The 23,838-nt window shown below is 37.7% G+C and overlaps 1 protein-coding gene across 11 annotated transcripts in view; it reads left to right on the top strand.

Moving 5' to 3' along the window:
* The window catches only part of Esco1 (establishment of sister chromatid cohesion N-acetyltransferase 1), a 43,937-nt gene extending 22,205 nt beyond the window's left edge, over positions 1-21,732 (top strand). For 6 of the 11 annotated variants that reach the window (XM_027404316.2, XM_027404318.2, XM_035440290.1 and 3 more), the window contains 6 exons: positions 827-941; positions 2,651-2,782; positions 11,381-11,470; positions 13,750-13,893; positions 15,888-16,075; positions 20,597-21,732. In XM_027404316.2, the coding sequence (XP_027260117.1) occupies positions 827-941; positions 2,651-2,782; positions 11,381-11,470; positions 13,750-13,893; positions 15,888-16,075; positions 20,597-20,744 (817 nt within the window). In that variant the 3' untranslated portion in view covers positions 20,745-21,732. The other 5 variants (XR_003483100.2, XM_035440288.1, XM_035440289.1 and 2 more) reach the window with 5 other exon arrangements.
* Positions 21,733-23,838: the final 2,106 nt, after the last annotated feature.

Consider the following 23,838-nt stretch of genomic DNA (forward strand, 5'->3'; position numbering starts at 1 on the left):
GTTATTTCATGTTACATAATATCCTCCAGGTGTATCTGCAAATGCCAAGATTTTTAATGCCTCCCCCAACTTGGTTTTGAACCTTTAATGAGAAAAAACAAAAACAAAAACAAAAACTACAGGTCTTAAGAACACTGTGCTCTGTGTGCCATTGGCGGAGATCTGATCACACATTTTATAACTAGTTAACAGATTGTAGCACCATAAATACAGTCACATAATGCCAGCATGGCTACTACTAGCAAGGTTATTTTTGGTTTTCTTTGTCACTTGGCAGCATTTTGGGAATCCCATGTCTGGAGGAAAGACAACCAGACTCATCATAGCCCTCAGTTGACTATTTGGGTACCTGGGGCAGGTTTGATGTGTCTGCTGCCTGCACAAGCACCTCCCACTTCACTTTGGAGATCATTGCTGCCACAAAGTCAGGGTTGATGAACTCTGTGGGATTGGTGTAGACCTCTAAAGCCTGCACATACATCAAAAAGTCTCATGTACCTATACCTGCACATAATATTCAGATACACCTACCCACCACATTTTCTTTACAACCCATTGGTAAAATATCTAAATCAATTTTATGGTTTGTCTTGTTTATTTGATTTTTATAATTCCCCTTTTAAATTTGATACTGGGTGTTGAGCCTAGCCTAGGGCCTTGTACATGTACTATTACCACTGATTACATCTCCAAAGAGTTCACCTTGGTTTCTAAGAGGTTATCTTTTTCCTCCTTGAAATTGAAATTTGTTGTATAGAAATGTGTTCTTGTCTTTAATGATTGACATTATATGGATGTGTATTATCTAATAATTTCTTTTTTTAAGGGCTATACCACCAAATCATTCTCAGCTGAAGTGTAATTCTCATTTGGAGATAACAATTCCAAAGGCCTTGAAACTGAAAGAATCAGAGAAAGTGGATGAAAAACAGCTGGTCATAGTAAGTACCCAACTTACTCATTGGTAAAAGTATTGTTGGAAACAAATTATTTATGCAGGGTTCCTTTTTCTCCTCCCTCCTTCCCTCCTTTTTTTTCTGAGACAGGGTTTCTCTGTGTAGCTCTTGGTCTGTAGACCAGACTGGCCTCAAACTCAGACTTTGCCTCCTGAGTGTTGGATTAAAGGAGTGCACCACCATCTGATGCAAGGTTTTTAAAATACAAATGAATTCTTTCTTGGTCATTGTAAATTTTCATTATAGAAAGCATTCCTGGTATTAGTATAGTCTCATCTTGCCACAATAAATAATAATATTTCAGCTTCCTTGCTTCTGGTTTTATTTATAACAAATTATTATACTTTGTTTTTTAAACATCTATAGCTTTCTTAGATGAGTGGCTTGATCACACCCTCCTCCCAGAAGTTTATTTAAAAATTAAAATGACATGGAAGTTAGTACAAATAACTATGTTTGTGTAGCCTGTCTATGCAGTGCCAAAGGATAGAAGAAAGTTGGTTGTCCATTGGTAGATGAGTATATAATTACAATGGCTAGTTATCAGCCCTTAAAAAGAGAACACTCAGCATAAGGACCGTATGTTAAGTGAAGTAATAAGTCAGTCACAAAAAAGACGAAGACCAGGGGATTTTATTCATGTGAGCTGCGAAGAAAGTCTGGTGACTGCTAGAGATTTGGAAGGATAGGAGAATGAGAAGTTACCGCTTGATGGATGTAGAGTTTAGTTTCACAGTGAAAAAAGTTTATAATAGTGTGAATAAAAACAGATACTATCAGCCAAGTGGTGGTGGTGCACACCAGTAATCACAGCACTTAGGAGACAGAGGCAGGTGGGTCTCTGATTTTGAGGCCAGCCTGGTCTACAGAGCAAGTTCCAGGACAGCCAGGGTTACACAGAAAAAAACCCTGCCCCAAAAAACAAAAAATCAAAAAAATAAAAAGAATTTTTTTAGGTTACATTTTAGTGTGTGGTCATGTGTGTACGCATATACTTGAGCATGTCTACACCTGTGCCATGGTGCCGCAGTGGCGGTCAGAAGACATCTGTTGGGAATTGGTTCTCTTCTTCCACATGGGTCCCAGGAAAGTCTACAATCCATTATTTTCTCTAGTTTGCAGTTATGTTAAATATGAAATATAAGTTAGTTTTCCTGTGTAGATTTATTTATTATTTGGTACCTTTGGACTAAGTTTATATTGATACATAATTTTTTCAGTTCTTTTAATGCTTGAACAAGTAAACAGGTTATTAAAATGGAAAATGTTGATGTGATGCAGGTACGAGTGCCCGTGTGTGAAGGACAGTACATAAAGGTGTTTTTAGTCACTTTCCACCTTAGTTTTTGAACATGGAGCTCATCAATTCTGATAGGCTGGCTGGCCAGCAAACTCCAGGGCTGAAATTTGAGACTTGTGCCAGTGTGCTAGCTTTTTTAGATAAATTTTAATTTATTATAACCATGAGAGGAAGAGAGAGGAGAAAGAGTATATGCACTTGTGTCCATGTGTAGGTCAGAGCACAGCTTTACTGCACACAAATTTTAGACTTCAGTGTCTTAATTTTTGAAAGAAATTTAAATGTTCATAAGTTAAGCAGTTCTTGTTTTATGGTCACATTATAGTTTTGGAGGTTGTGTTCAAAAATAGTTACTTTGGCAAGGAAGAAAACTTTTTTTCTATTTTATAAATAGGATGCAGGACACAAAAGATTTGGAGCAGTGTCCTGTAATATCTGCGGAATGCTTTATACGGCTTCAAATCCAGAGGATGAAACCCAGCACCTGCTTTTCCACAACCAGTTTATAAGTGCTGTAAAGTATGTGGTAAGTAGGCTTTGTGAATTAAAGCATACATTATAGGTAATTAGGTAAGGTTCTTAATGAAATGAATTGCCAAGTTTAAGTCGTTGAATTTTTTTTTGTTGTTTGTAGAAATCAATGATATACACAAAGCACACATAGCATGCATAGGTACTGGCTTCCTTTAAAACAAGGCCAAATATGCTGAGCATTGATGGCGCATGCCTTTAATCCCAGCACTTGGGAGGCAGAGGCAGGCTTGATCTCTTGAGGGCAGCCTGTTGAACCGAGTGAATTCCAGGACAGGCTCCAAAACAATACAGTGAAACCCTGTCTTGAAAACAAACAAACAAACAAATAAATAAATAAAAATAACAAACAAAACAAGGCCAAATATACAAACCACGGAATTGATCCCAACAGGTTGATACTGGGGGATTTTTAACTTAGGTTATTTATGTTTTTCAGTGTAATTGGTTTTCAAAGTTATAGAACCTTTCTGTTCAGATTATATATAGTTCTTAAAATTTTCCTTTGATTTTAATAATTACTGTGGATGAATCTATATTAAATATTCGCATGACAGTGAAATCTGTATTTGGGAATTGGTAGTGTATATCTTGTCAAATAGGTGGTTTGGGAACTCTTTCCTGTTCTTAGAGTTTGTCTTTATGAAGTTAAAAAAGAATTCTAGCCCATTTAAAAAGATGCCATAAAGTAACTATGGTTTAATGTAAAATGTATTTGAGCACAAGTCAAATTTTTATCATAAATGCATTTAAGGCATAATAGGTTTTGTTCAGTTTTGATCAATTTCAGATATTTATAAAAGGATAATTTAGTATAATTGCTGTTTACCTTGACTGAAGTGGGCCCTTTATTCTATACTTTACCTTCTGTATTATGCATTGACATTAAGAAGGCCTCCACAATCTCTGAATTGAGCTCACTAATTCATTTCATTAGGAACTAGATACTGGATCACTTAAAGGTCTTGATAGCCTCCTATCTAAATTCATGTACTTGGCTTTAGTTCAAAGGTTTATGTTCATTGCTTCATGGTTAAACTGGGTATCTTTTTTCCACTGTTACTGCTACCCAGGCTAGGTGAGGCCTTTGTTTTTAGTTCCCTACTCTGTTTACCCTTCGTATTCCTTATTTTCCACATATACTACCTCCTGCAACTTTACTAAGTAAAATATGTGTATGTGTGGATACAAACTATAACTTGATTTATCCTTTGCAATTTCGGCTTTTCTTTTTCTTTTTAAAGATTTATTTATTATGTATACAGCCTTTTGCCTGCATGTATTCCTGCACACCAGAAGAGGGCACTAGATCTCATTATAGATGATTGTAAACCACCATGTGGTTGCTGGGAATTGAACTCAGGTCCTCTGGAAGAGCAGCCAGTGCTTTTAACCTCTGAGCCATCTCTCCAGCCCAATTTTGGCTTTTCTAATTTGGCTGTTAACATTTGTTGTTGTTGTTGTTCTTTCAAGACAGATTTTTCTGTGTAACTGCCTTCGCTGTCCTAGAACTCCCTCTGTATACAAAGGCGACCTAAAACTCCTGCCTCTGCGTTCTGAGTGCTGGGATTAAAGGTGTGCACCACAACAGGCTGGCTGGCTGGCTGTTAACATTCTTACATCTGGAAAAGAGAGTGGTGCTGTTAGGTAACTAATTATAGAATATTTAGGGCCAAAATACATGAACCTGATTCAAGTTCTTTGTATTCAATTTAAAGTGTTTAATTCTCATGTTCATTTAGTTGCTTTCTTTTTTTTTTTTTTTAATTGAGACAGGATTTCTCTGTGTAACCCTGGCTGGCCTCAAACTCAGAGATGAGCCTGGCTCTGTCTCCTGGATATTGGGATTAAAGTCATGTGCCTCCACGACATAGTTCATTTAGTTTCTTAAAAGTATATAAAATATTACATTTAAAAGGCTTAACTGGCTGGGTGTTGGTGGCCCATACCTTTAATGCCAGCACTTAATACCAGAATACTAGCACTTGGGAGGTAGAGGCAGATGAATCTCTGAGTTCAAGGCCAGCCAGGATACACAGAGAAAAACCCTGTCTCAAAAATAATTTTTAAAAAATTAAAGAAGAAAGAAATGTAGATCTACTTAGTGTAGACAGAAGTTTCTGTCTTGCCTTGTCCCATAGCCCCATTTAGTCCTAAATAAGCACACAGAGGCTAATATTAATTATAAACTGTTTGGCTGATGGCTCAGGCTTCTTACTGGTTAGCTTTCTCTTAATTAACACATTTCTATTAATTTATGTATCTCCATGTGGTCTTGTCTTTACTGGAGAATGCCCCAATGTCGTACCTTCCTGGTAGCTACATGGTGTCTCCCTGGTGACTCACTCTCTGTGTTCCTCTTCCCAGAATTCTCCTAGTCTGGTAGCCCCACCTATACTTCTTGTCTGGGTACATCCTGCCTGTTCATTGGCTGAAACGGCTTTATTCTTCAACCAATAAGAGAAACATGTATTCACAGCACACAGAAGGACATCCCCATCAACTTAGTTTGAGGTAGAGACTTTCAAAAAATTACATTAGTATTTTATAGCATATAAAGAGAGGATTTAGAAAGGCCTTTACATTCCACTTTGATCAGCTCTAGATTTTGGGTTGTGATATTAAAATAATTTGTTAGCTACTTGTATTGTGCCTTGCAGAGTACTTGTCAATCAGCTAATTTTATTTAGCATGAATTTTATGTTTTATATAAAGAAGGACATGGGCCGGGCGTTGGTGGTGCACGCCTTTAATCCCAGCACTCGGGAGGTAGAGGCAGGCAGATCTCTGTGAGTTCAAGGCCAGCCTGGTCTCCAGAGCAAGTGCCAGGATAGGCTTCAAAGCTACACAGAGAAACCCTGTCTCCAAAAAAAAAAAAAAAAAAAAAGAAGAAGAAGAAGAAAAGAAAATATGTGAGATTGTGGGATTGTGGTATTTCGATTTTGAATGCTATTTGGAATTCTTTTCATTATTTCAGGTGCTGAAGAATTTTGAGTTGCATGAGATATATTTATTTTTGAGACAGGGTTTTTCTGTGTAACAGCCTTAGCTGTCCTAGAGTTCACTCTGTAGACCAGGCTAGCCTTGAACTCACAGAGATCTACCTGCCTTTGCCTCCCGAGTGCTGGAATTAAAGCTGTGAGCCACTACCAACAGGCCATGAGTGTTATTTTAAAATAATATTTTGGTGAGATACAAGAAAAGGGATATTTCATTGTGGGGTGAGGGTAATAAATAAATAGGCTTAAGGTGTACATTGTGCTGAATTAATATGCTGTTATTGGATACAGGACTGGGGGGCTGACCACAAGAGGTACTTGGAGCAAAGACTGACAGATTCCAAATGACTACAGAAATACGCTGTTCAGCATGGTAGCCAATAAGCCACATGGAACTGAAAATGCTGTACCTCAATCACAGTTGTCAGTGCTTAGTCTGCACATGTTGCTAGAAGTTACCATGTTGGACAACATAGATACAAAATGTTTTTATCATCACAAAAATTCTCTTAGTGCCACTGATAATTGAAAAGTTATATATGACCAAATATATAATGTAGGGAAATCACGATCTAGTGAGACATTAATTTTAATTTTAAATTTAACTTTAATTGAAACTTGAATACATAAGAACTTCTGTGTACTTTGTCTTCATTCTTTTGAGAGATGACTCGGAAAAAGAAGAGAGTGGCATGTTAGGTGAAGGAGAACTGAACAGAGCAGAAGTCAAGGGTGGTTTTCCAATTTTGTGCCCTCTGAGACAACAGGCATTGGATCTCCTGGAACTGAAATTACAGGTGGTTGTGAACCACTCAGAGTAGCTACTGGGAACTGAACTCTGGTTGTTGTTTGCCAGGATATCAACTCTGGTCCTCTGCAACAGTGGAGATTGCTCATACTCACTCAGCAAAGCAGGACATCTAAAGGTTTTGGGAATGGGGAAGGAATCTGGAGCAAAGCAACCATCTTAGTCAGGGTTTCTATTGCTGTGATGAAACACCATGACCAAAAGCAACTTGGGGAAGAAAGGGTCTATTCACTCACAGTTTATTCTCAAAAGCAGTGAGGGCAGAAACTCAAGCAGGGCAGGAACCTGGAGGCAGGAACGGATGCAGAAGCCAGGGAAGGGTGCTGCTTACCAGCTTGCTCTCCATGGCTTGCTCAGCCTGCTTTGCTATGGAACCCAGAACCACCAGCCCAAGGATGGCAGCACCCACAATGGGCTAGGCTCTTCTACATCAATCGCTTTATTTTATTTTGATTTATATATGACTTAATATAGTGTATTTAATTATTTAATACTGTATTTAACAATGTACTTAATACATTATTAAAAATAATTTAATAATGATTTATATAATATTAGTCATTAAGATAATGCCCTATAGTGGGTCCTATGGAAGCATTTTCTCAATCAAGGTTCCTTTTCTTCAGGTAACTCTAGTTTGTGTCATGTTGACATAAAACTGCCTGGCATAATTGACCCCTTGTCAACGTGACAAACACACCACTGTTAAGCCACAACCTTTCCTTTCTTGCCATCTCCAAGATTACACATTAAAAAAGACATCACAATACAAAACATTTTACAAACTTAAAAATTCCACAGCTTTACATATTCAAGCACTTAAAAGTTATCTCTTTAAACATATCCAGTCTCTTTTAAAGTCCAAATTCTCTTAAAACTCCTAAATCTCCTTTTTTTAAAAGTTGAAAGTCTTTCAACTGTATTGGTCTACAGCATCAAAAATCAAGAGGGAAGAACCTTGGTACAGTCACCATCTGAATGAAGCAAAGCTAAACTCTTAACAGTGTGAATAACTCAATGTCCAACATCTGGAGTTCTCGCATGATCATCTGGACTCTTCCAAGAGGCTTGGGTCACTTCTCCAGCTCTGTCCTCTACAACATACACAGCTTGCTTTCTAGGTTCTGGCTGGCTCCACTACACTGCTCCTGCTGTTCTTGGTGGTCATCCCATGGTATTGGTATCTACACAATGCTGGAATCTCTTGCTGCAACTGGGCTGCACTTTCACCAGTCTTTCATGCCTTCATAACCAGTACCACATAGGTGACCCATTCTCCATTGCATAACTCTGTGGGTGTGTGGGTGTGTGGTGTGTGTGTGTGTGTGTGTGTGTGTGTGTGTGTGTGTGTGTGTGTGTGTGTGTGTGTGTGTGTGTGTGTGTGTGTGTGTGTGTGTGTGTCCGTCCTCGGGACCCTATCTGAGTGCCTCATGCTTATATCCACACCTTACCCACCAGACTCTTTGAGGCAATCTCTGTGTGGCCTGGCTGGCCTGGGACTTGTAGCAATCTTCCTCCCTCTGCCTCCTGAGTGCAATAGGGTCTTGGTATTTGATTTAAACTTCCAGAATCAGTTTCCTAAGTGCTAGAATTGCAGCTGTGATGCTGCCATGCCTGGCTAAGTTTGATTTGTGTTTTCCAGGATAAGTTTAATAAATGTAATCACTTCTGTTGTTTTTGTATCTCATTTTCTGTCTTTTTTCTGTCTGTCCTGCCTGCACTTCCTCCACTGCACAGAGAGTAATGAACTCAGACTCACAGAGATCTTTCTGACTGCCTCCTCAGTGCTGGGATTAAAGCGTGCACCACCATGCCTGCCACCAATGAACTTTTATAGTTGTTATTGGCACTTCACTAGAATTGATACATCTTCAAAAATGTTGTGGCTGTTGGGTGGACTTCTCTAAATTGCACAGCCTTCACCTCTGCCTTATTTTCAACCAGTAGACAAATTTCAACTTTTAAAATTCTCAAGAGTCAAGTTGTCAGTGATACTGGCAAAGCACTAACTGTACTTGAGTCACATAAATGCTTTGAGTAGTTTAGTTAACTACTCAAAGTGGTTATTTTATCTTTGTCCATGATTGTATGTATTGTACTTTGGGGACATTTCATTGATCAGCTGAGTTGTACAATATTTTTATTTGGACATATCAGTAGGAAGAGAGAATGGAAGCTCCTGAGTTACGAGGTAGCTGCTCTGTGCTACCATTTGTCTTTAATATAGCCTTTTGGTGGGCTGGAGAGATGGCTCAGCGGTTAAGAGCACTGACTGTTCTTCCAGAGGTCCTGAGTTCAATTCCCAGCAACCACATGGTAGCTAACAACCACCTTGAATGAGATCTGGTGCTCTCTTCTGGCCTGCAGGCAGAAGACTGTGTATGCAATAAATAAAATCTTAAATATATATATATATTATATATATATATATATATATATATATTGCCTTTTGGTGATAGCCATTTTCTGGATTGTTTAGATTAGGAAATAGTTCCAGAGTTGTAGTAATTTGCTCAAAGCTACTATATATTTTAATTCTCAAGAACCCAAATTTGGGGCTGGACAAATGGCTTAATGGTTAAGAGCACTGTTCTTTCAGGGGAACCAGGTTTGGTTCTAGAATGCTCATGGTGGCTCACAGCCATCCCTAACTACAGTTCAGGGATCTAACACCCTCTTCTGACCTGAGGGTACCAGGTACACAAAGTACGAGCAAAACACTATACACATAAAATAAAATATTTTTTAAAAAATTAACCTAGACTTTTACTGCAGAACTCTTAGAACGTTTCTGCTGAGTTATGCCCTCATGAAGATCAGTGAAATCTAAATAGTAATACTTTTGTCTTTCACAGTTCCTTGTGTGCAGAAGCTTATTATGGTATATGACAAAACAATATTTAAAATAAAATTTATCTAATCTAAAATTGTGGTGGTTTTTATATAAGCATGTACATTTCAAGTTATTTCATGAGAAAATTTTATACTGAGATGTAATTAAAACAAAATAATATAATGTTCATGGGGTGACATAATTGTACCAGTTTTGTTATTTTTAAAGGCAATTAATGAGAATAATCTATCTTTAGATAATTCAGTTCAGTATGACTTTGTATAATTTAAAATTACTTAAATCTACAGATTTAAGTTCTTTATTTTAATTTATAGTTTGATTTTTCTCCTCTCACTATATGGTTTGATTAAAAAAAAAATAACTTCCCTTTTCACTTTGTAGAAAATGGATTGGTTTCAAAGGTTTTCCAAAAAGTAATGTTAATATAAATTTCTTTTTCTAAAAGAGGTGTTATCTTTTATGTCTTTAAAAATTGTGCACTTTATATCCAAATATGTATGTGATTCTGATTGAGTTTTTTATTATCCTGATTTCTTAGTCTTAAAAAAATGAAATTTATTCATTTTACTTCATGTGTATGAATGCTTTGCTTGTATGTGTGATATATGTATGTGTGCCATGTGCCTGCCTGTTTTTAGTTCTCCTAGAACTGAAGGTACAGATGGTTGTGAGCCAGTTTATATGGGTGCTGGGAATCGAATCAGTATCCTCTGCAAGAACAAATGTTCTTCTGCTGAGCCGTTTCTCCAGCCTATTTTCTTAATCTTGAGATAATTTTCCCATCCCTAGTTCATTTCAGTCACTTGAATTTTACTTGTCTTTGAATATGTATTTTTTAAACAGATTTTGAATTTTAAATATTTTGTTCTGTAGTCTTATGTATCCTGATCTTTATTATTGGAAATTTTTGACACCAACTAAGATCCTGCTCCCATTTCATTAAAAAAACAAAAACAAAACAAAAAGATGACTTAGAAAACCAGTTTCCCTCCTTTCAGACTTAACCTAGTATATCAAAAAATTATCTGATTTTTTTATTGAGCTTTTATATTTTTAGAAGCAATCTTAGAATAGAATTTTCTCCCAAGTATAATTACAAATTGCTTTTAAAAAGGCCTTTTTTACATAAAATTGGTTGGGTATGACAAATGGAACATCTAGTTAAAGCTCATTCCTTCTGTAATTATTTTGAACTTCAAAGTTCCTAGTTTTAACCTGGTTCAGTCCCATCTTACTAGATTTAAGTGGCTTTTGTTTTGTTTTGTTTTGTTTTATGCAGGTTCTGCTCATTAATCACCACGAGTGTGGATCTGAAGAAGAGTTTATTACCTCTCTTTTTTTGAGTATGTCTAACTTCAGATACACACAACGTAGCCTCTCCTTCCCTATTAGATTCTTAGAAGGTAGTTATATTTTTTTTTTATAGTTTCCTTCTTGTGGCTTTGATAGTTGTGACCAATAAGAGTAAAAGCTGTTCTTTCATTCTGGGCTACTGCATGCAAATCGGTTCACCTGGAACCTCCTGGAGGTCTTTGGCATGCCAGACATAAATATGAGTGCTTATTTATGGAGGTAACCATGTTCCAAAGAAATCTCAGAATTGAGTTCTTTTGTCCAGAGTCTGGGAGAGTTAACATTTCTCTTTTGGGGATCCACTGACTTTAAGGGGTTTGATTGTTTTTGGTGTGTGATTTTCAGAATTTGTTAAGATGATAAATTAGAAATTTTGTGGTATGACATCTCTCTAAACAAGCATTAGAAATTAGCTTGCATTCAATCACTTAACAAAGGAGATGATTGATCACGCCTTATTAGTTAAGCATTAATGAATGTGTACTTTTTGTTTTTGCAACTTTTAGACAAGTGGATGTACTTTTTATCTTGTACATGAATGAATAAAGTATAATATAAAATTTATTCTTTTATATCTAGGGCTGGAAAAAAGAAAGAATTCTGGCTGAATATCCTGATGGTAGGATAATAATGGTTCTTCCAGAAGACCCAAAGTATGCTCTGAAAAAGGTAAATTTTCAGTGACATTTCATACAGAAAACTTGGACTTTGCACATTAATCACCAATTCTGAAAACAAGAAATAAGCATTTAAAGAATATAACCCACCTGAAGAAAAAAATTAATGCAGCTCATTTGAAAAGTTATGCTAAATCTTTTTTTTTGTAAGCTAAATCTTATTACATAAAAATATGTGAAATAAATTGAATACCAGTCCAGTGAGTGATTAACATGTAAGGCATAATTATGCCTTAAGTAATTCATAGAGTTTATTGAGAAATGAATTAAATTATGAAGTGTGGCTCTGTTGTCATACAGAATATTTGAAAGGGACCATGACATACGCTTACATGTGAATCTGAGTTCAGTCACCATTAATGCAAAAATAAAAAAATCTTTCTTGTCTTCTAGATTACTTTTTTTCCACAAAAAGTATTTAATGTGGGTGTGAGTTTAGTTATTTATCTGAAAACCTAGTTATACTCTAGTATGTATCCAAAATGTGTAGAACCACAAGGGAATTAACTTGCTATATTTTGTTTTTAATTGAACATCTTTAAAATTAGGACTATGTCACCTGAAAAGGAGGCTAACAAAGCACCTATTGTTTGAAGATGTAGCTAATGTCTTTCTTGATATAAGAAGTTTATTATCTTACTTACCTAGTAAGAAGTTTCAGACATCAGATTAGCTCTTGATACATAGAATGACACAATGCATGTGCAGTTTGTCTTGTATTTAAAACATTGATCTTTGCACAAAGACAAATGCTTGTGGAGTTACTGAGTAATGGAAATTCAAATATGGGATATTCTCAACTATCATTCAGAAATGCACAGTAGGAACTTTGCTATAGTACCTTACTTGACAGCCACACTGTGTAGTAAGAATTGCCTTAATGACTATTAATTTCTTCAATTTCGCTTTTCTGGGAAAGCCTACAATCAGTTATATTACTAGTTAGTAACATAATAGCCTTAAAATTAAAATAGAAGGAATTGTGAGCAACCTACCTTTAGGAACCAGTTAGGGATACTCTTATAAAATTATGAGGAGGTGCGTTTTCATCATTGACCACGTGATGTGTATGACAGAAGCAAGAGTGGGAAACCACTCTAGAGGTTGTTTGCATTTTAGGTTTAGTGACGTGAATGGTCATTAGATGGATCCTTTGCAACTTGTATTGTGTCCTGTCCACCCATCCTGTTCCTATACCTGAGTTGTGAGTCATTCCCCCCACCCTACTCCCACCTCACCTCACCTCACCCCACTCCACCCCTCCCCTCCCCTCCCCTCCCCAGACATCTCACTGTGCAGACTGGTTGGCCTAGAACTTGTTATTTAAATTAGACCAGGCTGGCCTCAGACAAGCAGAAATTTGCTTACCTCTACCTTGCAAGTGCTGGGGACCCTGTTATTTTGACTGGAGACAGAATTAGTATGCAGGTCTCTGTAGAGTTGTGATTTGTCAGTGCCTGTAAGAGCTTCAGCTTGGAAAAAGCATTTTGATGCCATGATAATGTTGAGGGTTCAGATCTCTGCCCCGTGATTCTCTAGATGTTTAATGTATGAAATACGAAAATTATGTGACTTTTGAGTTTGTTTTTTCCACTTACAAAATGAAGAATTACAGTACTCCAAGGGATATTGGATTGAAATGGGTAGAGTTTTTGGTTTGTCTCACTTTTAGATGCTTGCTAAATAGTGAACATGAATTGCTTTCTTCTGTCCTATTAATTTTATTGTTGAGAGTTGTAAGGCTTGTGGAGAAAAGTGTCTTGCTGGCTAAGATTGTTTTCTAATCATTGCAGACACATGATACTCCTTAGGAAGTCTTAATGTTCTTACATGCTTAGTGCTGGCACTCTCACTCACCCTTCGTGTTTCCTACACTGCTGTATTTGACAGCACCCTCTGTTTCTTCCCCATTTTTTTTCTCTTTTCTTTTCTTTTCTTTTTTTTTTTTTTTTGCCAAGTGCTTAAAAAAAAAGTTAACAATCATTACATACATCTAAAAGAACTCTTTAAGCCAGGTATGGTGGTACACGCCTGTGATTTCAGTATTCAGGGGCTGAGGTAGAAGAATTGCCATTAGTTCAAGGCCAGCCTAGGCTACATACTGTGAACACCAGGCCAGCCAGAGGTACCTAGCAAAATAGCAAGACTCTGTCTCAAAAACCAAAAGCTCCTTAGAGAATATTCTGTTGGGAATAATATATTCAGCTTATTGAATGTTTTTATCTGTATACAGTGTTTTCTTTGTTATTCTTTGTATTCTTCACTTGGCAGGTTGATGAAATCAGAGAGATGGTTGACAACGATTTGGGTTTCCAACAGGCTCCGCTAATGTGCTATTCCAGAACTAAAACACTTCTCTTTATTTCTAATGACAAGAAAGTAGTGGGCTGCCTAATTGCAGAACACATCCAGTGGGTAAGTGACTTCTAAAGAGTGCTTATAAATAGTTTGGTATCTAAATTAGCTTATTACTATGTGATCTTAAATAATATCCTAATAAACCTATCTACATTCTAGATCAGGATCTAAATTCAAAAATTACTATATGTAATTCTGCACTATAATAGAGTTGTGTCTTGTGTAGGAATTAATTTTTCTTTTATTTTTTTTTTGAGACATAGTCTATGTAATACAGCCTGGCCTGGAATTCACTATGTAGCTCAGGCTGTCCTCAAAGTTGGAATCCTCCTGAGTTCTGGGATTATAGTTGTACTCCACCATACATACCCAGGTGGGAATTAGTCTGTGTCGTGTCCCCACCCCCCACCCCAGGTTCTCAGAATGTAGTTATGGTTGGCCTGGACTCTGCTCTCTGTCTCCTGGGTGTTGGAATTAAAGATGTGCGCTACCATACTTGGCAGGAATTTGTTTCTTCAAATCAGTAAACTAAAGGTATAGAATTATGTTAGAGCTTGTTTCGGAGGTTTTGTGCTATATACTAATATGTCTCTCAGTTAATCCTCCTAACACTTGAGTTACAGGAGGCTAGGCAAGGTATAGTGGGCAAAGTCTGTTTTGTTTTGTTTTGTTTTCCAACAAAAGTAGGTTCTCACATAGTCCTACCTTGAAGTTGCTTATAGCTGAGGTTGTTCTCTGACTCCATTTCCCAAGTGCTGGGATTACAGCTATGGCCTGCTATATATATATATATATATATATATATATTATATATATTTTTTTTTTTTTTTTTTTTTTTTTTTTTTTTTTTTTTTTTTTTTTTTTTTTTTTTTGAGACAGGGTCGCACCCCTGACTAGCCGGGAACTCACTATGTAGACCAGGCTGGCCTTAGACTCAGAGATTAGATTGGTAGCATGTGCTACCATGCTTAACTGTTTTCATAAATACAATATTTGTAATCCTTCCATACCCATTTGTTCTCTCTCTCTCTCTCTCTCTCTCTCTCTCTCTCTCTCTCTCTCTCTCCCTTCCTCCCCATCCCCTCCTTTTTGGTTTGTCAAGTCAAGGTTTCTCAGTGTGACAGCTCTAGCTGTCCTGGAACCCACTCTGTAGACCAGGCTGGCCTTGAACTCATACTACAAAGACAGAGCAGTTGTTGTGTCTGAAATACTGTCTGCCTGCCTCTGCCTCCTGAGTACTGAGATTAAAGGCAGGTGCCACCATACTCAGCTTGTTTGAGTGTTTTGCTGCATATGGTTCCTATACTTCGTGTGTGCCTGGTTCTGTAGAGTTCAGAAAAGGGCTTTAGATCTCTCGCTACTAGAGTTACAGTATGTGGATGCTGGGAACTTAGCCTAAGTCCCCTGCATGACCAGCTCAACCAATGAGCCATCTCTCCAGCTCTCAGAAAAGGCTTTCTTAATTCCCCTTCTCTCCCTATCCTTAGTTCTTGTGTAATGGTGAGCTCATGAAATGTGCAGTCAGTCATTATGACTGCTGAACATGTACTTTTCTTCCTTCCTTCTTTCCTTCCTTTCTTTTTTTTTTTTTTTTGTGTGTATTTTATTTTTTGAGACAGAGTTTCTCTGTATAACAGTCCTGGCAGTCCTAGAACTCACTCTGTAGAGCAGGTTGGCCTGGAACTTACAGAGATCTGCCTGCCTCTGACTCCTTAGTGCTGGGATTAAAGGTGTGCACCACCACCGCCTGGTTCAACATATACTTTTGCTGCTTAGAATGCAGATGGTAGAGAAAAACACCTTCCATTCCTGTTGTGTTCACTTTTGATGGCAAAATGCCTTGTTTTCCTGTTTAATCTCTCGAAACTATTAATGATAAATATGATAAATATGTGATCTTATAATGGGTTGAGTCAGAATGGATATAGACCCAGATTGGTAAATGGTCTGCTAGTTCATTAAGTAGCCACACAAATGTTGTCAACACCTAAGCAAGATTTACACTAGACTACTGCCACCTTTATCTCCCTTCCCATTTTTGACATTTATAGGGCTATCGAGTTATAGAAGAGAAACTTCCAATTATCAGGTCAGAAGAAGAAAAAGTCCGATTTGAAAGGCAAAAAGCCTGGTGCTGCTCAACGTTGCCAGAGCCTGCAATATGTGGGATCAGTAGAATATGGGTGTTTAGCATGATGCGGCGGAAGAAAATAGCTTCTCGAATGATTGAATGCCTAAGGTAAGGCATTGCAGTAGTTTAGAGTTTAGTATAAAGACTGGTACTTAGTCATAGCTGTATAACTTTTATTTGTGTTAGCTGTAAATTTTATATAAATAGACCAGGTCTGTAAATCCTTTCTGTTCAGTCTGAAGGGGAAAATGTTTGAGAATAGATGAAACATTATTAAACCTCTTTGATTTTAATTATTTAAAACTGTGACATTAGGCCAATATAACAGACATAGTTTAACCTATGTTCCCTATTAGAATTTTTTTAAACAAAATTGGAGAAATGTGGACAGTGTCTTAGGAAATCAGCTTTTAGAGAAAATTGTCTTAAGAATATTAGTTTTGGGCCAATGACATGGCTCTACAGGTGAAGGTGCTGACTGAAAAAGCCTGATGACCTTAGTTCAATCCCCCAACACACATAAAAGTAGAAGGAGAGATCCCACTCCACTGAGTAGTGTAACTTCTGTACAAGCACACACACACACACACACACACACACACACACACACACACACACACACACACACACACACACATGTTTAAAAGTTTTAAAATGCTACTTTTATATTCTCCCCAGTGTCATTTGTATTTCTGTTATCATGTGGTCATTTAATCAAAAATACAGAGAAAAGAATTAGACTTTTTTCTTCCAATAAAATCCCTCAGATAAAGAATAAAATGAAGTTAAAATTAATCATCATAAGGGGTTAGTGGGTAGCTAGATGATAGAACACTTGCTGACCAAGTGTCAGGCCCCAGGTTCAATCTGTAGTGCTTAAAAAATTGTTTTTATTTCAGTTTATTGTTAATTTATAGATAGCAACAGTTTCCTATAGGAGTGGGTTTTGAAATAGCTATTACTGTTATAGGCGAAAGACCAAGGCTCTAAGAGTCTTTGCTGTGTGTATAATTAATGGACAATACCTCCTAACTGCTCCTTATGACAAGAGACCTGTTTCTAGTTCTTGTAGTGCTAAGCCTGGGAAACAAGTTGATTGAGTACAGACCGTCCTAAAGGAATGAGAGAATTTATTTTCCATCCTTTAAATATCGGGGCAAACTATATAGATGGCTCTTGTTCAAAAAATTGAACATCAGTGTTGTGATTAGTCTTATGATAGTGAATACGCTCCCTGTTAAAGCAACCTAAATCCATCTATTTGCCATTCAGTGGATTTTTAATATACTCAAAATATATGTAACCGTCACCCTCTAATTTTAGAGCATTTCTACTCCCCTCCTGCTTTACCCCAAACCCAACTCCTGCAGCGATTCATTTCCTCCCATGTAGCTGCTGGCAGCTCCAGCCTACTCTGCATCAATGTGCTTTTCTATACTGAACAATTCATAGATGTGGGGTTCTAAGTGTCACCACTGGTAGCACCTGTCAGTCTGCTGCTTTTTTTATGTGTTTGTGTGCATATGTGTGTCTGTGTGTGTGTGTGGAGACCAGAGGGCAATCTCAGGTGTCATTCCTCCAGTGTTGTCCATTTTGATTTTTGAGTCAGGATCTCTTACTGGCCTGGAGCTCACTAAGAAAGTAAGGCTGAATAGCCAGTGAGCTTCGGGGATTTGCCTCTGTTCACCCTGTAGTGTTAAGATCACAAGCCCATGTGCCACCAGATTTTTTAAAATGTGGGTTCTGGTCATTGAACTCGGGTCCTTGTGCTTGCCCATTAACAACTAAGCAAGTTATCTTCCCAACCCTTGCTTTTATTTATGATTGCCAAATAGTAGAGTACACCTAATTTGTCGTTTTATTTGAGTATTTGGTGTGTTTCTGCCCATCGGTCATTGTGAGAAGTATTGACATGACCATTTGCACACCAGTGTTTGTGTGAATGTGTATTATTTTGAGAGTGTATACTTAGGTGCATAATTGGGAATCTTGTACTGATGAGTTTAATGTTTTGAGGAACTGCTGAATTCTCTTCTACAGTGCCTACACCATTTTATAACTCAGGCAGCAATATATGAGGGTTCCAAGTCCTTCATTTCATTATCTTTAGAACAAAAACCTATTGAGAGGCTGGGAAAATGTCTGTCAATAAAGTTCAAGTCCCTGGCACCTAGGTAAAAGCAGGATGAGGTGGCACTTACTATAATCCTAATGCTAGGGGCTGGAGACACACAGAGCCTAGGAGTTCTTGGAGAGTCCGTCTAGGCAAAACAGTAGGCTCCAGGTTCAAGTGAAAGGCCATATCAAAAGATGGAAAGCTAGGCATGGGGCATGTGCTTTTGTTCCCAGCATCTGGGAGGCAGAGGAAGGTGAATCTCCTGTGAGTTTAAGGCTAGTCTGCTCTACATAGTGAGTTCCAGGCCAGCCACAGCTATACAGTGTGAGACCCTGTCACAGCAGCCAACAGCAGCAAAAGTGTGAATGGGGGTATGGATGGTGGTGGGGTGGCTGTAGAGATGGTTCAGTGTTTCAAGAGCACTTGCTGCTCTTGGAAAGGACCCGGGTTCAATTGCTAGCACCAGCATAGATGCTCAGAACTGTCCATATCTCCAGTTCTAGGGCATCTAATGACGCCCCCTAACTGCTGCAGGCACCAGTCACACATGTGGTACACAGATGTGCAAAGAAAACTCATACATTAAGTAAATCTAAAAATATAATAACATGTGGAAGAGCACTTGGAGATGGTATCCTTATGCCAGCTGTCAACCTGTAGCCTTCCCACCTGTGTCAGCCTTTGTTTGTTTTTTTTTTTTTTTTTTAAGACAGGGTTTCTCTGTGTAATAGCTCTGGCTTTCCTGAAACTCACTTTGTAGACCAGGCTGGCCTCAGACTCACAGAGGTCCACTTGCCTCTGCCTCCCAAGTGTTGGGATTAAAGGCAAGTGCCACCAATGCCCGACCTGTGTCAGCCTTTGAATTAGCGTATTTACATTTTCTTTGTTGAGTTACAATCTTTATGTATTGTGGACACATCTCTCTTCATATATATGATTTGTAGATGTTTTCCACCATTTATGATTGTCTTATCATTTCTTGATAATGTATAAAGCCCAGGCTGACCTCAAACTCCCCCCCCCCTTTTTTTTTTATTGAGACAGTGTCTTACTGCATAGCCTTATCTGGCCTGGAACTTCCTGTATAAATCAGGTTGGCTTTAAACTCACAGAGATCTGTCTGCCTCCCAGAGTGCTGGGATTAAAAGTCTTTGGCCTCAGCTATGGTCTTAATTTGATCCTTTAACTCACTTCCCAGATGCTAGTATTATACACTATGTCTGGGTATGTCCTTTGACATAAGCTTTTCATTTGATGAAATCTAAGTCATGATTTTTTTCTTTTTGTCTCTCGTCATATATACATGATCCCAAAGATAAATGCCTATCTTTATAAGAGTTCATAGTTTAGTTTTTATATTTATACTTTGGCTCTATTGGGTTTTATTATTGTATGAAAAGTGATGACCACATGCAGATATACTTTTTGGCATGTGGATATCCTGCTCTCCCACCATTTGTTACAAAGACTGTACCCCTTTGAATAGTTGTTGGTCTTGGCATGCTTGTAAAGGTTTCTATCTGTGCTTGTGTGTTTGTCCCATGTTTTGTGTGTCTTTGCTGGAGTACTAGAGCTTTGTGTGGTATATTTGGAGATGATGGTGTATGAATCCTTCAGCTTTTTTCTTTCTTCCTTTTTTTTTTTTTTTTAATGTTTGACTCTTCAGTATCCTTTTTATTTCCTTGAGAATTTTAAGATCAGCTTACCAGTTTCTTCAAGGAAACCAGCTATGGGTCAATTTGTGCAGTAATAGCATTTTAACAGTATTAAGTTTTCTGTTTTTTTTTTTAAACATGGAGTGTCTCTTTATTAGATTTTTATTTAAAGAATATTTTACAGTTTTTTAGCTTACAAGTTTTTTTGGTAATTATTTTCCCAGGTGTTACGTCATCTTGGTGTTCTAGGTTGGTTGTTTTCTAGGTTCATGTTGGATTGCAGATTTCAGGGATATAACTAATACAGTTCACACTTGAATATCAATCTGGATGGCAACCCTTGAGGTCATTATTGAATATTAAGTGGTATTTTGGTAAAACCCTCAGAATTTCCTATTTGCAAGATCACATCATCTGCCAAAGAAAGAGCTTTCTTTCTCTCGTTCCAATCAAGGTGCTTATTTCTTCTCCAGTTTATGCGGTTTAGAATTGTCATTGATGTTACTGAAGGGGAGGGGACAGCCGCACCTTTTTCCTGATCTGAGAAATAGTTCAGTCTTTGACTGTGAATTCATGTTTTTTGATAACTTGATTGAGAAGTTCTTCAACTCTTAGTTGTTAAGTACATATGATGTTGGGCAAATGTTATTTTATAATTATTGCTTTTCTAAAAATCTTCCTACTTGAAATTATAATATTTAAGATGAACAGGTACTTTGTTTTTTAGAATAGCATAGCATTGCTTAAGTCTTGTGTAAATGAATTTGATAAATTGTTCAGTTTCAGTGAACAGAAAGATTAATTTTTCAATCTTCCCCCTCCCCCATCCTTCTTCTTCTTCTTCTTCTTTTTTTATAGGAGTAACTTTATTTATGGCTCATATTTGAGTAAAGAAGAAATTGCTTTCTCAGATCCCACTCCTGATGGAAAGTTGTTTGCAACACAGTACTGTGGCACTGGTCAGTTTCTGGTCTATAATTTTATTAATGGACAGAATACCACCTAATCCAGATCTTGCCTACTGTAACAGAAGACATCTTTTGAAGAGAAAGAATTGGTTGCTGACTTTAACCAGGAACTAGGGCCATTTTTATTACAAATGAACTCAGGACTGGCAACAACCATATGGTTGTTCCATTTTCATAAAATTGGAAACAATGCAGTAATAGCTTGTTATTGTTTTGTTTTTTTAAAGAAGATATTTTATTATCTTTTACAGAAATTTATGATTGTATTTTATCTATACTTATTTAGACATGTTTACATGCAGCAGATAATTGTTCATAGTGGACTGAAAATTAATTCAAGGACTATGGTCTCAGTGATAAGTATATTTTGAAGTTCTTAATATGGAAATATACCAGTGTAGCTTGGTACTGTATTTTTTATATTGATCTGCTGATACCAGTTATAGGTTTAAAGATTGTATTTTCAGAGTGGAAACCAATGTTTTTGAGTTATTCGAGGACAGTACAGTATTATGTGCTCCAGAATTTGAAGCTACTAAAGTGTACTCTAAGAAAATCCCTAGGAAAAGGAGAGTTCCAAAGGAAAGAACTTAAAATAGAGAGTCTCCATTGCTTACTTTTCTGTCACTGATGGTGGCAGTGGGAAGCTCTCTCATGTGGCGCCATAAATGACTAGAGTCACAAAGAACTACAGAATAGTTGTAAACTAAGTGTGGGTGGCTTGGTATCGGCGTTGTTATTCCTCAGAAATACTGCACTGAGTATAAGCCCTCATTACTGGACTTCATTTTGATACTTGTCTATCCTTCATAGTGCCCTCTACTTTTAAAGGGTTTATATGTTGAAAAACTGCTGTGGCCTTTTATGACCTGTATATAATGTAGAATAAAACAATAAAATACTTGATAGCTTTTTCTAAATGATAAATGTACTGAGATGATGTTGTGTTGAATGTTTGTACCCTTTCAGGGAGTTTCTTAGATTTGAGACTGAAATAAGATTAAAACATAGACTTCTTAGTTTTCATCAGTTTGTCAATCCTTCCTGAATATTTTAATAACATGATACTTAATTAACTTTCAAGGAAATAAAGAACCACAGCCCAGCCCAAAAATGAAGTACCACTGTGGTTTCAGTTAGATTTTCTTTACGTGCTGAAATGATCATTTCTCCATCGAAAACCTATTAAAAAAATGTAGGGACTTGTATTATGATGACCAGTCAGGTGTACATTTTATCCCTGTAAGTTTGTTCTTTTGTTATTTATAGAGTGATATAAGACTATTCTTTTTCCATGAATAGAATGGTTGGGAATGTAACCATTCTGTCTCAAGGAGTGATGCAGCTTTTTTTTTTTCCCTAAGAGTTTTACATTTTATTTTATGTGAATATGTGAATGTGTATGTATGTGTACCATATGCATGTCTGGTCCCTGGCGTTGGATTCTCTTAAAGTAGATTTACAAGGTGGTTGTGAGCTGCCTGTAGGTGCAGGAACAGAATTCTGTAAGAGCAACAAGTACTCTTAACTACTGAGCTCTCTGTAGCCCAAATCTCTTCCTCTCAGCCCCAATCATCATCTTAATTCTCCTCTTCATCATCATCATCATCATTATTATTATTATTATTTTGAGACAGGGTCTCACTATGTAGCCCTGGCTGGCCTTGAGCTGAACTCAGAGATATGCCTGCTTTTGCCTCCTGAATGCTGGGATTAAAAGCATGTGCCACTACTACCTCTTATCCTTCTTATTTGTATGTATATATGATTGCATGAGTTTATGTGTGTGTACCATGTGTATGCCAGGAACTGAATGCTACAGGAACGGTGCTTTTGACTGCTAAGCCACCTTCTCAGCCCCTGATCTGACTTCTGGCATTATCATTCTCCCTTGGAGTAGAGACTCTTCTGGTCAAATTTATTCTCCTTATTTGCCTAATAATTATCTCTACTTTTATACGTACAGTGGAATTTTGGAATATTGTTAGCTCTCTGGTACTGTTAACTTCATTAATACAGGTCCCCTTTCCATGTGAGCCTTAACACATTACTTGATGAAGACCTAAAGGAGAGAGAGCATGGTAAATAATGATTGGTTGCTTTAAATATCATTGCTGGGAGGGACACATATTTTTCATGGTAATAATGTTTTGAAAAAAACCCAGCCCCTCAAATTTTCCAATCTAGGTATTTTCTAAGAATAGTTGTAAGGTAAAAGGGCCAGTCAAAGAAACCAACCAATCTCTGAGCATGGCATCTAGTACCCTGACCCTGAACCCAGAGCCAGTGAAACACCCTGGCTCTGAAACCTGAGCCAGTGAAAGAAACACTTTTAGAAAAACAAAACCCACCCTGACCCTGAGACCAGAGCCAAAGAAACACACTTTGGCCCTGGAACCAGAGCCAGCTCTGCCCCTGAGCAGGAAAACTAACCAACCAATCCCTGAGCATGAAATCTTCTCCCTGGGAAAACACTGCACCTTAGAAACCCTATATAATATATAAGCCCCTCTGCCAGTTCAGTTGCAGGCTGCCCTTCACCACCCTGGCAGAAGCAGCCACTCTCCTGGACTCTCCCAAATAATCTCTTACTGAGACATCTGTCACCTAAGGGATGGAGCAGAAAAAAACCTTGCTGAGATATTCCCTTGGGGGGCTTGAGCAAGGCTGAGCAGAAAAAAGTAATTTTCACCCTGTGCCAGAGGAGATTGCTGCATTTCTGCCAGGGTTTACCTTTTAGCAGAGTGAAGCGGAAGAAGCAACATTTTGGACCAGAGAGCAGAAGAAGCGAGCTGTGCTGGGAAGCCCCCTTAGGGGAGAGGGGGCAAAGCTCAGCTCTAACAACTCTCTCTAGGAGAGGAGCAGGACTGCTATAACCTGCAGGGAGACCATCCCCCACTGCACCCTAGCTTCAGACATCACTCACTTCGTGCCCTCCAGTGCTAAGCTGTTTGTCCTATTGTGTCCCCAGCCTCTGGAGCTGTCCTATTGAAGCTTTAGGTATGTATAGCCTGGCTTCCAAGCGAGTCATACCTTTCCCTCCAGAGCTGTAACACCAGTGTGAACTCGCTTACAATAGTAGTCTGAAAATAGCACTTGTTTGATTATATCAGACCCTGTTTTTAGTGTTCA

This window comes from Cricetulus griseus, chromosome 2 (assembly GCF_003668045.3).
Source record: "Cricetulus griseus strain 17A/GY chromosome 2, alternate assembly CriGri-PICRH-1.0, whole genome shotgun sequence".
NCBI classification, from domain to species: domain Eukaryota; kingdom Metazoa; phylum Chordata; class Mammalia; order Rodentia; family Cricetidae; genus Cricetulus; species Cricetulus griseus.